Here is a 16,923-nt window from a genome sequence, read left to right as displayed (position 1 = left end):
AGGATAGGTTCCTGGGTTAGTGTTTTTGTTGTGTGGTTGCTGGTGAGTATTTGCTTCAGGTTGGGGGGCTGTCTGTAAGCAAGGACTGGCCTGTCTCCCAAGATCTGTGAGAGTGATGGGTCTTCCTTCAGGATAGGTTGTAGATCATTGATGATGCACTGGAGAGGTTTTAGTTGGGGGCTGAAGGTGATGGCTAGTGGAGTTCTGTTATTTTCTTTGTTGGGCCTGTCCTGTAGTAGAGAACTTCTGCGGACTCTTCTGGCTCTGTCAATCTGTTTTGTCACTTCAGCAGGTGGGTATTGTAGTTGTAAGAATGCTTGATAGAAATCTTGTAGATGTTTGTCTCTGTCTGAGGGGTTGGAGCAAATGCGGTTGTATCGTAGAGCTTGGCTTTAGACAATAGATCGTGTGGTGTGGTCTGGATGAAAGCTGGAGGCATGTAGGTAAGTATAGCGGTCAGTAGGTTTCTGGTATAGGGTGGTGTTTATGTGATCTTCGCTTATTAGCACTGTAGTGTCCAGCAAGTGGATCTCTTGTGTGGATTGGTCCAGGCTGAGGTTGATGGAAATTGTTGAAATCATGGTGGAACTCCTCAAGGGCTTCTTTTCCATGGGTCCAGATGATGATGTCATCAATGTAGCGCAAGTAGAGTAGGGACATTAGAGGACGAGAGCTGAGGAAGCGTTGTTCTAAGTCAGCCATAAAAATGTTGGCATACTGTGGGGCCATGCGGGTACCCATAGCAGGGCCGCTGATTTGAAAGTGTACATTGTCCCCAAATGTGAAATAGTTATGGGTGAGGACAAAGTCAAAGTTCAGCCACCAAGTTTGCCGTGACATTATCGGGGATAGTGTTCCTGACGGCTTGTAGTCCATCTTTGCGTGGAATGTTGGGGTAGAGGGCTTCTACATCCATAGTGGCCAGGATGGTGTCTTCTGGAAGATCACCGATGGATTGTAGTTTCCTCAGGAAGTCAGTGGTGTCTCGAAGATAGCTGGGAGTGCTGGTAGCGTAGGGCCTGAGGAGGGCGTCTGCATAGCCAGACAATCCTGCTGTCAGGATGCCAATGCCTGAGATGATGGGGCGTCCAGGATTTCCAGGTTTATGGATCTTGGGTAGCAGATAGAATACCCCTGGTTGGGGATCTAGGGGGGTGTCTGTGCGGATTTGTTCTTGTGCTTTTTCAGGGAGTTTCTTGAGCAGATGGTGTAGTTTCTTTTGGTAACTACTCAGTGGGATCAGAGGGTAATGGCTTGTAGAATGTGGTGTTGGAGAGCTGCCTAGCAGCCTCTTGTTCACATTCTGACCTATTCATGATGATGACAGCACCTCCTTTGTCAGCCTTTTTGATTATGTCATCAGAGTTGTTTCGGAGGCTGTGGATGGCATTGTGTTCTGCACGGCTGAGGTTATGGGGCAAGTGATGCTGCTTTTCCACAATTTCAGCCTGTGCACGCATGAGTATGTGCTAACTATTTATGCTAAACAATCTGTTCCACCTCCCATTTAGCAGTGATGCTTGGAGTATCTTTCCCAGAGCTGAAGAAGAGCTCTGTGTAAGCTCAAAAGCTTGTCTCTCTCACCACCAGAAGTAGATCTAATAAAAGATGTTACCTCACCCACCTTGTCTTAGGCCATGTCTATATGTACAGTGCTGCAGTGGCACAGCTAGCCTAGTGAAGACGCTCCATGCCAGAGGTGGCAACCTGTGGCTCCGGAGCCACATGGGGCTCTTCAGAAGTTAATATGCGGCTCCTTGTATAGGCACCAATTCTGGGGCTGGAGCTACAGGCGCCAACTTTCCAATGTGCTGAGGGGTGCTCACTGCTGAACCCCGGGCTCTGCCACAGAGCGTGTCCCCATGTCACTTCTTCCCGCCCCCTCCCCTGAGCCTGCTGTGCCCTTGCTCCTCCCCCCTCCAGAGCCTCCTGCACACCACAAAACAGCTGATCAGGAGGTGGGGGAAGGAGGCGCTGACCAGCAGGTGGGAGACACTGGGAGCAGGGTGTGGGAGCTGATACAGGGCTGCTGACGTATTGTGGCTCTTTGGCAATGTACACTGGTAAATTCTGGCTACTTCTCAGGCTCAGGTTGGCCACCCCTACTCTATGCTGATGGGAGAGAGTTCTCCCATTAGCACACAAAACCACGTCCACGACCCGCAGAAGCTATGTCAGTGAGAGAAGCTTATGTTGCTTGGGGGAAAAGGGGGTGCAGAATATTCACACCCTTGAGTGACATAAGTTTTGTCAACAGTCTGTAGTTTAGACATAGCCTTAGTTAATAGTTATCACAATTGCCACTTTCTTTGTGGGTGAAATTCTTCCCTGGTGTAATTTCAATTACTTACATGAATTTAGAGATGAATCTGCGCTGAGACCTTTAAAATCCCTCTTTGTTTTACTGTTAATGGGCATGCACATCACTGAGGGCTGGATCCCAACATCTGCACTGTTTACTGAATTTATTGGAATTGCAGATGCTTATCATCATTCCTCAAGATTAGGACCTGAAAGTTTGAAACACTCATTGCGGTAAGCGTTCCTCAACTCTACCAGTGCATGGCCTTCCAGATTTAATGCAAAAGCTCAGTTCTCATAAAACACTCCAGAGCAGCAGTTCTCAACCTGTGGCCCACGGGCTGCATGCGGCCCAATTGGCATACAGCTGCAGCCCAGCTATGTGCTAAAAAAATTTCAAAATTTGCCATGCTGGTGAGGCAGCGGGCAGGGCTGGCTGAGGGGGAGAGAGAATAAGAGCCTGCAGGAGCGCTCCTGCCCGCAAGGGGCTGGTGCATGCCACGGGGGGCAGGGGCCAGGAGAGTGGGTTTGTGGATAGGTTTGTGGGGGTGCTCTGGGCAGTGAGGGGGTGGGGGAGCGCTGGGATCTAGAGTTTGCTGGGGTGCTGCAATACCCCCAGGTTTTAGGTGGGGCTCCACTCCAGGGATCAGGTGTGGCTGCACAGTAACATGCAGGGGTCCAGGGGCTGTCCGTCCAGCCTCACACGGGTGGAGGTCCCAGGGTCCAGCCACGTGGCCCTGTGCAGTAGGGGTCCCAGGGTCCATCTTCCAGCTGCCCAGCCCCACACAGCACAGGTCCCAGGGTCCTGCCACCCAGCCCCATGTAGTGAGGTTTCAGGGTTGGGGGGCTGACCCATGGTCCAGCCCCCCTGCAGGGTCCAGCTGTCCAGTCCCACATTGACATCTGGGTCCCAGCTACCCGGCCCAGCACCCAGGGCTCTGCTCCGGGCCCCACTCCAGGTGGGGACACTAGGCATAGGAGATTGTTGAGGGGCTTGGGGACGGCGCTGTGGTTCTCAGCCTGCGGCCTGTGTAAATCGTTATGGCCTGCACATAAACAGATTAAGAACCACTGCTCCAGAGACTGACTCATTAGGGGGTCCCAGGGTCCAGCTGCCTGGCCCCGCACTGCAGGGTCCTGCTCCCCACCCCCATGCTGTGGGGTTTCAGGGTCAGGCACCAGCTGCCAGCCCCACATGGGGGGGCTGTCCTGGGATCTAGCCCCCCCCACACGGAAGTCTGTCCTGCAGTCTGCCCACCCATGCAGGGGACTGGCATTTGTCCCTGCTGCAGGGTCCAGCTGCCCAGTCCACACGAGAGTCCAGGTCCCAGCCCAGCACTCCTGGCCTTGCTCTGTGTGGTGGCGCTAGGCATAGGGGACTGTTGAGGAGTTTGTGGGGGGGAGGGAGAGGTGTTCTGGTTCTTAGTCTGCGGCCCACAATGATAAACAGCTTGAGAACTACTGCTCCAGAGACTGACTCTATACTGCTTTATAATGGAAATCTGGAGGCCAGTTCTACAGTCTTCAGCGAGTTTGCTACAGACACTTCTGGCTACTAAAAAGAACAAAATTGCAAGTCATTAGGAGGCATTATATCCTAAGGTGTAAAATACATGAACATTCTGTGACCATGGCAGGCAGCAGAACCATAGGGCAAATGAAACCACCTGCAACCAAGACAAAGTCATACACCTTACAGGAGAAAGGCAAGCAACCTACAGATCATAACATTGGGTGTTCAATAATATTGCACATTCACGTGGGAAAAGATGCTGTACAGCATGTTCAACTGTGACGCTCTGAACAGCAAAAAATAGATAAGATAAAGGCACATAAGGTAAAGAGAACATGTTTTCCTAACCACAACCAGCTCAGGAAGACAAACTTAACAGCAATCATGTTTTGTAATTGCAATACTATGTATTCAATTCTCTTACAAGAAGGGCCTTTTAGGGATGTTGAAATTAAACAATTAACTTTCCCAATTATGAGAGTTTATCCCACTTCCTCATATTGCCCCACAACTTGCTCTTGCCATCTTTTTCCCAGGCATAGCTGTTCACATCTATCTCCCCCATTCATTTATTGATTTGATAAACTGGTTACCATAATTAACCTACAAGTAAGACAACCCCTACCTAATTAGTGACTTGAAAATGTAACATTTATATTTAAAACTATATGGTAGAAATGCACAAAATTGCTTTGATTGTTTGCTGCAACATATGACTAACAAGTTCTTTGCCTCATCATTAAAGTAATACTAGTGCTCAGGAGCAATGGAAGTCCATAGAATTGTGAATTTATGTTTTCTGCACATTTTTGCTTAGTTCTACAGAAGTTATGAGACTACAGTCACAGAATCCATGGATTTCTTTTGCTCCAGCTCTCCATGCAAATCCACCCCATACTGTAAATCCATGTAATTTTCTGCTCTGCAGTGAGACATTAATGTAACTATAATGCTTACTTTTGACCATTTAAAGTATGTATATTTTAAGCTAATTCATCTACAAGTAAAAATGTCTAGTCTTGTCACTGATATTTAATTGTACAACATTTATCCCTATATTTTCAGTGCTGCACAGGCCTTGAAAGAACCATGATTAAGCATACCATCTGTGCTCAGGTTACGTGGTGATATCAACAAAATTAACAAGATTCTTTCCTAACCAGCAGTTACAAGCGTGCATTCACGCTGTTATAAGTCAAAAAGAAAAGGAGTACTTGTGGCACCTTAGAGACTAACCAATTTATTTGAGCATAAGCTTTCGTGAGCTACAGCTCACGACAGCTTATGCTCAAATAAATTGGTTAGTCTCTAAGGTGCCACAAGTACTCCTTTTCTTTTTGTGAATACAGACTAACACGGCTGTTATTCTGAAACCTGTTATAAGTCAGTGGGAGATGAGAGCAACATCACAGAGGAGCGCTCAGCACTACACAGGATTGAGCCTATAGTTATGACTGCTATTTCATTTACAACTTTGCATACGCCATTTCAGCCTCTGAACAAGTTTTGTTTTTAAAAAGTGTTCCAAACAAAATGGTTGCTATTTTTAAATTCTACAAGTGCAAAAAGAAAAAAAGTCTTATCAGTTGCAGATGTTTTGTAGGAACATCATTCAGATGAACAATTAAAATCAAATCACATCTGTCAAGGATATGTCATAAGTACTGTAGTTGAAGGTCCACTTCTATATGCTGTGCTGGTGCCTAGAGAAAAAGACAACAATGTACTTCCGGTGAGGCAATTCTGGATTCTCTTGCAAAACTACTGAATTCCTCCTGCAGTTGTGAACTCTTTAGAACTCACAAGCCAAGCACGGGCAGGATTGGTCAAGTAGTTAAATGGGAGACCATGAAAGAAAAGCCAGGATACTGCAGTTTTTTACTGATTTAGTAAATTGCATTTTTCCCTCAGAGTCAATACTGAATCAATGAACTACTATGGTGTTCCGGGAGGTCAGCCAAAACACCACTTACATCATTACAAATGAGAGCTGGTTCCCCGCAGGAAAATTTGATAAAAATGGAAAAATGTTTTTGTTGATGTTTTCCATAGACAGTTTTGAGTTTTCAGCTGAAAAACCAAAGATATTGGCCAAAAGCTGAAAAATCTCAGCCAAAAAACCCACAACAACAAAAACACAAACAAGACCACACCTCTCTCACACACAATTTTAGCTCTAGGAGATGTTTTAAGGCCCTGTCAAAGGCAAAATTCTGCCATCTACTAAAATTTGTGAAGCGGAAGGGACTCCAAAGATGAAAGCTGATAGTGCACATAAAAATAAAATACTTATTCAATTTCATCACGTCATCATATTCATTTATATTTTAAGATGTGCCTAGGCACCACTCATTGTGCATAAAGAGTAAAAAATAGTTATGAACAGACCTGGTCAAAAAATTGAAATTTTCTCACTAAAATGTTTACCAAAAAACATTGTCTACTGCATCACTACCGACCCTTTCATCTCTATTTATATGAGTCACGAAATCCTCCTTTGCCAATTATCCTTTCAAAGTCAAACATCTTAGTCCTGTTAAGCCAGCTCAGCAACATACTCAAGGACATACCTAACTTTAGGCAGAGATTGTTCCACTGAAGTAAACGGGACTAATCAAGTACCAAATATTAAGCACATTGCCCGGTCAGACCCTAAGTCCCAAACTACTCGGTGCTTTAATAGGATTAAAAAAAAAAAAAAAAAAAACCAAAAAACACCCCCACTCATCTTGAATTGTGACCAGAAACTAACTGGAAATCAATGCAGATCACAAGTATAACATGCCTAGTGTGACAAAGCTCCAACCTTGTCTCAGTGGGTCCCACATTTCCTGGCAGATTACACTAGCCTCAGAGGCTCACTGTGACCCTCCACGTAGCCCTTCTCTCTCTAGAGACAAGAGTCACAGCCTACTGAGCTATTTTCATCATAAGCCAACAAGGGAGGTGAGGAGAAGCTACCCTCCCTCGCACAGTCTCTGTTATCTCCTAGTCTGTGATCAACCAGGGAGGAGGAACCCAGGCCCAGCCGCTACTCTGGGCTCCAGCCCAGGGAGCCTAATAGCAGCAGGTATTGGTGGCTGACTTTTTGGAAACAGATTGAGTACAATTCCCTGGGCCACTTCCTCAACATCTACTTCAAGGCCTCCTTCCTTATGCCTGAGAGGGTTTGTACTGCTCAGTTTTTCCAGCAGCTTCCTCCCACAGCTCCTGACACACACACACCCCCATGACTAACTGGGAGGCTTTTCACTAGTTTCAACCAGCCCCTGATTGGCTTCAGGTGTCCCAATCAACCTAGCTGTTTTCCCTGGTTTCTGGAAGGATCTTAATTGGCCCCAGGTGTCTTAAATGACCTGGAGCAACTGCCATTTGCTTACCATGGTAACAGGGATTGGTTTAGCCTGGGGCTAATATATCTGTCTCCCCCTACTTTCCTACAGCCATCTGGTCTTGCCCCCTCACACTAGTTGAAGTTAGGGGGTATGATTCCTTGCTTGGTTAGACAGACTGATGCTAGCTCTCATTGTGCTAGCATGCTAAATATAGTAGTGCAGCCCTGGTCACATGTTCAGCAACAAGCTGGTGTGAGCTAGCCCTGGACAGTACATACCCACAGGGTTTAGGCTGGTTTGTACTCGGCCCAGCTAGCTCAACTGCAGCTACACTACTATTTTTAGCATGCTGGCTCAATGAGAGCTAGTACACGCATGTCTGTATGATCCCAAGGAACTTGATCTATTAGGGAATTGATTGTCCACATCACATTCCTTGAGCTGAAGGCAGTACATCTGTTCCTCTGGGCTTTTAGGGCTTGGGCAACAAACCCAAGGTAGCACACATCTGAATAAACAACAGTGCAGTGTTGTATATAAGCCAATAGTTTGACACACATGGTGGGCTACACAGAATGCCATGCTCTGATACTCTTCAATGTTACTGGCCTAGCAGTTCTGTTCAATCTTCAGTCAGCCTGCTTGCAGTTATCGTAGGACATTACCAAGAAGAGCTGATTGCATTTCAGACAAGCACACATCCAGGAGAAAGGGGGATTTTGGTGGCATCTTGTAAATTGCCCTTCTGTGAAGGAAGCCCCCAGTCTGCAAGTCTTACCATTTTTTTCTCTTCCCCTTCGTCCATCCCTTTCTAATCAGAGTTCTCTGTTCTGAATTTGCATTTGAGGAAGGTCTGTCTACCTGCACATTAGTTTTAGAGAGCTTGGAAATCTACCCAGCACTGCACTAGCCTACCAGGCAGTAATTGTTCATGTGGACCCTGCTGACATACACTAATGGTTCTACAGTGCACTTACCTACTCCGCTTTGAAAAGGAACTAAATCAAAGTGCACTAAGGAACTGTTAATGTACAACAGCAGGGTCCAGATGGACAGCTAGGCACAACATGCTAGTGTGGGGTAGAATTACACCCCAGGTTGCCGCCACTGTGAACAAAATATTCATACAGACAAGCCCAAAGGGATATTTCATGGTATCTGAGAAAGAGAGGTTTCTGTGAGGAGGGGTTATACTGGGCTTCAAAAGCTTAGCAACCAGCTAGGGGGAGCTGCTACCTGCAGCAATAACATTTAGCAGCAGCCCTGATGCTAGAGTGCTGGTTTGTGCTGTATAAAGGCAATCTACAAGATACAATCAAAATCTCCCTTTTATGGGGTTTTGCAAAGGGACATTGACCTTAAACAAACAGGTGAAAGAACTCTTTAAAGAGTAAAAAAAAAAAAAAAACCAAACAAAACAGTTTAAATTAGGATATCTGAAAATCAAAAGTCAAGTGAACATTCATTCAGGGGAAAAGTGTTTTTCTTTTTCTGGTTTCAGGGTTTTCACTGAGTTCTCTGCTAACAAATGTCATTCTTGGGCAAAATGGAAGAGATAGTTGAACGTAACATTATTGGCTCATGTAATTTTTCTTTATATTAATCCCCCTTTTAGGACAGACATCACCCATCCTTCCACCCACCCACAGTGAAAAGGAGAGGATAAACAAGGACAACAAATTTCACTGAGGCTTCCTCCACTGGCAGGTGGCAAGCAGGACACGTGGCCACACAGCCATGATCCCTCGTGAAGACTATGGGAGCCACCACAAGGCTCTTGGGCAGTGTTTCCCAAACTTGGGATGCCGCTTGTTCAGGGAAAGCCCCGGCAGGGCTGGGCCAGTTTGTTTACTTGCTGTGTCCGCAGGTTCAGCCGATCACGGCTCCCACTGGCCGCGGTTCACTGCTCCAGGCCAATGGGGGCTGCGGGAAGCGGCGGCTGGTACATCCCTCAGCCCGCATCGCTTTCCGCAGCCCCCATTGGCCTGCAGCGGCGAACCGCGGCCAGTGGGAGCCGCGATCGGCCGAACCTGCAGACGCGGCACGTAAACAAACCGGCCCGGCCCGCCAGGGGCTTTTCCTGCACAAGCAGCGGAACAAGTTTGGGAATGACTGCTCTACGGCAAAACAGCATCCTGAAAATGCTTGACCCAGAGCAAAGCAGAGCAAATTCTATTTGTGCGGTAGATATTTTTAGATGGCTTTACTGTGATTTAGGAACAGGAAACAAGGAGGAAAGCTAGCATCATCAGTCAGGTGTCTGCAGAACAGCAGCAAGTCCGTCATGGGTCACTAGTGATCCACAGGCCACAGGATGGGAATCAATAGTTACTAGAACCTGGTTACCTCTGAAGGGGCATTGCACCTGTTAATGCCAGGATTGCCTTTACTCCTGCATTTATAGTGTTTTTCTCTATTAAGCAGCACTTCAAATACCACTCTCCTTCCACTGATTTCTTAAATATATCCTGCCGATACTCTAAGACTTTATATCTGCTTCACCACAACTTGTCTACAGGGGTCTTGTTTACCTGTCTCTCTTGAACTTGGAAAGAAAACGTACATAAAATCACAACTTAAAGTTAAAACTACTGAAAGTGTGTGTTGCTGGGTTTTCTTCTACATCTATTATCCGATTTTGCAGATGAAATGGAGATGTTTCAGTGATGATGGTATTTGTGAAGTTTTAAAATTAGATTGTTTAATAATTCAGTGTAACATGCACTGACTTTAGGTTTTGACTGACTTTATTTCTTCATTTCATGTGGTTTTCCATAGCAGCATCATTGATTTCTGACACAATGAAGACAAACAGCTACAAGTATGATGGAATGCTCCCACTATCTGTGATTTTAATTGCCATTCGGGATTTCCATCAAGCAAACTTTAAAAGCAAACTAACTTCATCCTTAATGGAAAAAATAAACTCTCAACATTGACAGCATTTATGAAAGAATATTCGTGAAAGGCAAGATTGTCTATGCACCCACTCAGGGGAAGTTCAGCACCTTCTTACTCCCTGCATGAGCTATACGGCTGCCAACCCTCCAGGATTGGCCTGGAGTCTCCAGGAATTGGCATCAATCTCCCGGTGACTACTGAAAGCAATCCAGAAGATTTTAATAGGATATTTTAAGAAAATGACATTATGTCATGTTGGGAAAAAAAATCTCCTGGAATAGCTTCAGTCAGAGTTGGCAACCCTAATGAGCTACTTGTGAGGCTGGACTCAGCACAGGTGGGGGAGAGCAGCTATTCCAAGCCCACAATTCCCATCACCATGATGTGTGGGGAGGGGTCAGTCAGACATGGTGAATGGGCAGGCTTTGATTCCACACTTGAATATGTTGACCAGCAGAGCTGAGACAGCATGGAGAGGAAAATAATCTGCTACTATAATAGACTGGTAGCAGAGTACTTTCCCGCTGAAGTGAGCATCACAATTTCTTCCCTAGTGTGCTCCTAGGACAGTGCGCCTAGATGCTGTCACAGATCCACCCACCAGACTGCCATGAGGGAAATCCAAGCCTCTACATCCCTGGGTGTTTTAAGTCTGCCAGGGCCTGAATGGGGTCCAGACGCTGCTCTGGTCTTTGGGGTCCCTAAACACACTTGTGAGGTACAAATCCTTTGTATACAACCCCACCCCAAGAGCTGGCACCTGCGGTCCAGTTGCTTAGCCCCTTGGCTCAGTGTTGATATTTCAGACTCCCCCATGCTTAAACAAGCCCTCTCCCCAATGTATGAGTCTTCTGGTTTACAGTTTAACTCCCTCTGGAGGTTTGTGGTAATTGTAAACCATTTACCACACACTTTGCCCAGAGTCTAACACAATCATATAAAGCACAAGAGAGCACAAATAAGTTAGAAAACACCCTAAGGGCAATGCCCCATACTAGCTTACCCTACCCTCAGGACTCCTTGTAGGGGGCAGGAGGGGGAATATCGGCTCAGGAAAGCAGGCAGAGCCCCAGCCTCATGAAGGCTCCTATGTAACCCACACACCTTCTGGGTGTGGTGTTCTGTCCCATCTAGTGGCACTGAGACCACTTAGAGAGAGATAGATAAAATGAGTCTGCTCTAGAGCCTTAGCTAGCAGCCAGTTGGCTTTTAGCTCATGCGGTAGAGGCTCATGCACTGAGGTCCCAGGTTCGATTCCACGCGCCAATGACCAGGGTCTGTCAGCGTTACATCTACATGCTGGGTTGCTTCTCTCTCCTCTTCAGCTGGAGATCAAATGGCCAAAGACCCCCCATAGATCAGCTCCTCCCTTTTTATAACTTTTAGCCCCTCTGTCAGATGATGTCCCGCTTGGCCTCCCCAGGTGAGCATAAACCCCAGCTAGGTGACTTTGTTGTCAAGGTGACCTCTCCCTGCTAAGCCAGTCTGCCTGGCTGGGAGCCAGTCTATTGTCTATAGCAGTTATATTTCAATGGGCAAACCCTTAAATTCAACAACCCTCTATTGTGAGGCCTGTGTCCCCTACCATTGTTGGAATTTTCTTCCAACACAGAGTTGAAAGGACAACTAAAGAAGGCAACTAGCCCCCTCTCCCCATTCAAAATGGACTTTGCAGTCTAACAAAGATACATACAGAGAGGCATTTGGGATACAGCAGATTTCATAGTAAGACTTTATAATCAGTGGCACCCACAGCTATTTGCACAGTGTTTACCACTGCCAAGGGTGCCCAGATTTCAGCCTGTTGGAATTGGGGTGAGGGCTGGGCAGGCCACCCGACTGCCCACTCAGGTTTGGCCCACTGATTCTTTTCATGAAGAATAGGTCCATCAATGGCTGTTAGCTAAGATGGGCAGGTATGCAACCCCATGCTCTGGGAGTCCCTAAGCCTCTGACTGCCAGATGCTGGGACTGGATAACAGGGGACAGATCACTTGATAACTGCCCTGTTCTATTCACTCCCTCTGAAACATCTGGCACTGGCCACTGTCAGAAGACAGGATACTGGGCTAGATGGACCATTGGTCTGACACAGTAAGGCCATTCTTACGTTCTTAACGCTGCAGCCCCCTGCACCAAGTTGTAATACCACTCATTCAGTTTTGTCCCCACTGCCATGATGAAGGACTGCTGGGCCAAATTTGAGTCGGCAGTTGGGCAACCAGTGCTGCTCCTCCTTGCCACTGCTGTGGGGTCAGCTCATCCACCAGAGCTCCCTCCCAGACACCTGCCTGGCTTCTCCGCATTTCGAACAGCCCGTGTCCCCCCTGCTCTGCCCACAGGACTTGCTCAGTGATGGCCTATAGACCGGCTACAAGCACGGAGAGCTGCAGTGAGTGCCTGCATGGGACAGCGAGTCAGGAGAGGGGCAGTGGGGAGCTCTGAGGAGTGGACATGAGGGGGTTCAGTTGTGTGTACTATATGAAATTTTTCTGGTAGGCACCCCCATTCATAATATCAACCAGAATGCATACAGTTTGTATAGACAGATCCTGAAGTGTCAGAGATGCTATTCTTCACTCTGGTCACAAAGTAAACTTACAGTCTAACCCAAAATAAAGAAAATGTAAGATGAGTACTCTGATTTCAGACACAGTTATGATTTGTTTTTAAACATTTTTGGCTGATCAATTGATTTGATTTTGTTTTCTGACATTGGATTAAACATGGCTTGCACTTAGTAAATCTGGTCATTTTTGGTCCCTCATTAACATTTAGCAGCATGAAATATATTAACTATGGTATCCCCAGGACCAGAGTAAAATGTCTGGTTCTCCTTATCACTACATAATATCTTTCCCAACAAGAATCTTATTCTGGAATCCATCTGTAACCCTAAATGGCAACTTCCTTTCACTGAAATTTTGAAACAAAAATCAGATATTCCAATTTTCTTAGGAGGAGACTGGAATACCACAGTGCATGAATTCCTGAACAAATCCAACTCAAGTGGCACCTTGCTGAAAAATAATCCAAGATAGCCTGCCTTTCAAATGGAAAGATCTCAGTCTGAAAGTTGCTTGGAAACTTAAACATGTAAAAGAAAGACTACTACATCCAACTAGAGATGAAAAGGACTTACTAGAGTAAATTCAATCCCTCAGCCAATGTATAATTTTTCCCCATAGTATATTTTGAAATGCTTTAATGGGGTACATTAGAATCATTTGTTCACTTCTTGTATAGATTTCCCTCCCACCCCCAGTCTTTACTTAACAAATACATCCTCCAGGGATGCCAAAATAAGTAATTACTCCTTTCAGATCACATTCAGCATTCATATTCTCAGTTAGTTTCAGAGTATGGGACTGCACCCCAGGCACACAATGAGTGCGTGAAGGCTTAGAGAAAAAGAGGGAAACACAGAGGACAAGTAAATAATAAAAGCAAGAGGAATGAAGCACAGAAATAGGAGAACAGAAAATGGGATGCAGATAAAAAAAGAAAATTGTGAATTAAGTTACACCTTAGTCAAAAGAGCTAACAACAAATAACACAATTTAAAAGATTGTTGGTTTCAGTTAATGGATGGAGTAGGCTACTCTGAGGGTGGAGAGTATACATTTTAAGTTAGCCACAGTTAACAAATACCTAAAACTGTCCAGTCATGCTACTCCATTCGAGTCATGCTCCTGGGGGAATTCTGTGCCACTGAGCAATGCAGAAATTAACGTTGTGCATGCAGAATTTCCTTTCCCGCACAGAAATGGGCGGCAGTGCTGCTGGCCGCCATTAGGGGCCATTGGACTTGGCAGAGCCCAGCTTGCACACAGAAGACACTGGGAGGGAGAGGGAGCTAGAGAGTTCCTGGCAGCTGGAGTTCGCAGCAAGCCCTGAGGGAAGGAGGCAGCGGCATGCAGGAAATTCTGTGCAAGCCTGGGACCGTGCATCAGGCTGTTTCTCCCTCTGGATCCCTGGGCTCTGGGGGCGGGAGGGGAGCAGGAGTCTGGGCAAGGGGGGCCCCACAGCTGGGCTCTGGGGGGGAGGAGGTGCAGGTATCTGGGCTGGGGGCGGGGGGCGCGGTTGGGCTCTGGAGAGGAGGGGGTTCAGTGTATTGGCTGGGGGGCCCGCAGGTGGGCTTGGGGGTGAGGGAAGGGGTTGTGGGTATCTGCACCCCTAGCTGGGCTCGGAGGGGAAGGGGGGGAATGGGGAAGAGAAACAGGAACTGGGATGTCATAGGGGTTTCTTTAACCTCTACTCCCGGGGAAAATTTTGTGTGTGTCTGTATTGTTACAGGTTTCAGAGTAACAGCCGTGTTAGTCTGTATTCGCAAAAAGAAAAGGAGTACTTGTGGCATACTGTGCATCCGATGAAGTGAGCTGTAGCTCACGAAAGCTCATGCTCAAATAAATTGGTTAGTCTCTAAGGTGCCACAAGTACTCCTTTTCTTTTTGTATTGTTACAGACATACTTGCTGACAGGTATTTTGAAATAAATTACCAAAATAATTGAAACTGGCATGATTATGCAGCATTATTTTGACAAATAAAATTTGCAGAATTTTTAAATTTTTGGCACAGAATGACCCCAGGAGTAGAGTTATTAGTGTCTGTAATACTGGAAGTAACCAGTCATATTTCCCTTTGCAATGGTTTTGTCCCATCGTATTCAACCATGACCCATTTATCATTTTCACTTTGACTCTGATGTTTTGGCAATGGTGGGACATTGTCCCATTTCAATAAATTTCTGATACTAACACTGTATTATTAAACAATATTGGGTCAAATATTCAAAAGTGCCTAAATCACTTAAGAGCCTAAATTCTATTGACTTCCAGTGGGACAAAGGCTCCTCTGAAAATAGGATGCAGAAGTTTAAGGGCTTGTCCACACCTGAAAGCAAACCCTGCATAAGGTAGGATAGGAATTTAAAGCAGATTAACTGTTCCTGATGAACTCCATGTGTGAACACACTTTTTATGGAATCAGAGTGCCTTACTCCAAATCAGCTTAATTCATGTAAAATCATTCAGAATAAAACACTCTTCTTCCGGAATAAGAGCATGTATTTAATCGGGAACAGTTCATCAGGAATAACTCCTCTCAAGACCTAAGTGATTTATGCAGTTTTGAAAATTGTACCCATTAATTTGGAGTCAAATTCTATCTTCAAATTCAGAGTGACTCCACAGAAGTCAATGGAGCTATTCTGGATTTACATTGATGTAACCCAGGGCAAAATACGGAACTTTAAAATTAAGAAGAGTTCAAGGATCAAGTTGAGGTCTTGTCTACACTACAAAGCCTTGGTTGTTCACCTATGCCAGCAGAGCCCCCAGGTATAGATGCAAAGCCAGCAGAAGTTCTTCTGGTGGCATAGCTACACCACCTCCCATAACAACATTAACTAACGTTAGCTAGGCCAACAAAGATACTCTGTTGCATCTACACTGGGGGTTTGGCCAGCATAGCTATGTTGGATAGGCATGTGATTTTTTCCACACTCCTAGATGACATAGCTATTCTGGCAAAACTTAATAGCATAGACCAAGCTGAATTACTGATATTAGAGGTCATACTGTCATTGAATAGAAATGAATTACACTCACTTAACTCGGGGTGAATTTGGTCCCAAAATCTAAAATCCTGCAATGTAGCATAGGAAGAAATTGGAACCGAGACAATGCTATTGCTGAACATCCTAACTCTCTTGCTCCTAAGTTTCCCAAATGTCAAGACACAGGGTCCGATATTCAGCTGGGGTGTATCAGTGTAGCTCCATAATGGAGCTCAGGTTAACCACATCCACAATATATTGAACCATTTTGCCAAATGTTTATCTCAGAAATAAATGCTAACAGAAAGAAACATCCAAAATGGAAGGGGAACATGCCTCAGAGGAAATATCCCAGTCTTTACAATTTTATGAAGACAAGAGGTGACATTTTCATAAGAGACAATCACCACTAGCAATCATATTATGGGAAGCTCTGAAAGTTATCTTGAGAGCAGAATGCAGTAAATTGTCGCAAGAAGATAACAAATCTTACCTGGGCAAAGAGAATCAGTTACTTAAACAAACTGAAACTTTGAAAGAATCACAAACTGTAAGCTGGAGGCACGTGACACTTCTCTTCTAAACTCTCTCTTACAAACAGCAAATACAAAACACTGTTCTCTCTGAACAAATCAATTATTCAACATTTAGATTCAAACAGCAGCATTAGGAATGAGGGCAGCAAACCAGCAAGTGCCTAGAACACAACATTAGAGAAGAAAGAGATGGTACATAGATCACTATCTTAATAAATAACAATGATGAGACCATAATGACCCTCAAGACATACACTTTTAAACAGATCTATTGTATACTGAACGAAAAAATATATATACTCTCATTATTATTTCAAACGCGCCCTTCAAAATTCACAAGAAATATCAGAAGTCTTACTGGTCAGTTTTCACTTGAGATACCATCAATTGCATTCTGTACACAGCAACGAGGCTGAATTTATTAGAGAATGGGAGTTGTCAAAATCAAGGAAGTAACATCTGCATTAAACTCAGTTCAGGCACTCTTGTAGAGCTGTATCTCCGAACATGGAACACATTTCAAAAGGGCAAATAGCTAGCCAATTGCTTTTGTGGGGTCTCACTCAGTATGTCTGTAAAGGGCAGATTTGCACCTATGAAAATATATGCCTATATTACACACAAATGTGTATATGTAATAGTCCCTACATGCATATATGCATGCAAAAAGCAAGCATGCATTTGCCCTATCTAGACATTTATTGAAAGTATACTCCTATTATATTTTGAGTTGGTCCTGAAGTTATAAAAGGGTTCAGAGCTCCATAAAACTCATTCA

General features: G+C 45.2%; 1 protein-coding gene across 9 annotated transcripts in view; it reads right to left on the bottom strand.

The window, feature by feature from the left end:
* The window catches only part of TPK1 (thiamin pyrophosphokinase 1), a 491,137-nt gene that overhangs the window by 302,714 nt on the left and 171,500 nt on the right, over positions 1-16,923 (bottom strand). The window contains exon 1 of one of the 9 annotated variants that reach the window (XM_043540510.1): positions 2,352-2,433. The exons of the other annotated variants lie outside the window; for them this stretch is intronic. Coding sequence (XP_043396445.1) covers positions 2,352-2,424 — 73 coding nt within the window. The 5' untranslated portion in view covers positions 2,425-2,433. Of the gene's footprint in view, positions 1-2,351; positions 2,434-16,923 lie in introns of those variants that run through there. 9 annotated transcript variants of the gene reach the window in all.

This window comes from Chelonia mydas, chromosome 2 (genome assembly GCF_015237465.2).
Source record: "Chelonia mydas isolate rCheMyd1 chromosome 2, rCheMyd1.pri.v2, whole genome shotgun sequence".
NCBI lineage: Eukaryota > Metazoa > Chordata > Testudines > Cheloniidae > Chelonia > Chelonia mydas.
The sequence above is the reverse complement of the archived record's forward strand: the minus strand, read 5'-3'. Positions and strand labels throughout refer to the sequence as shown.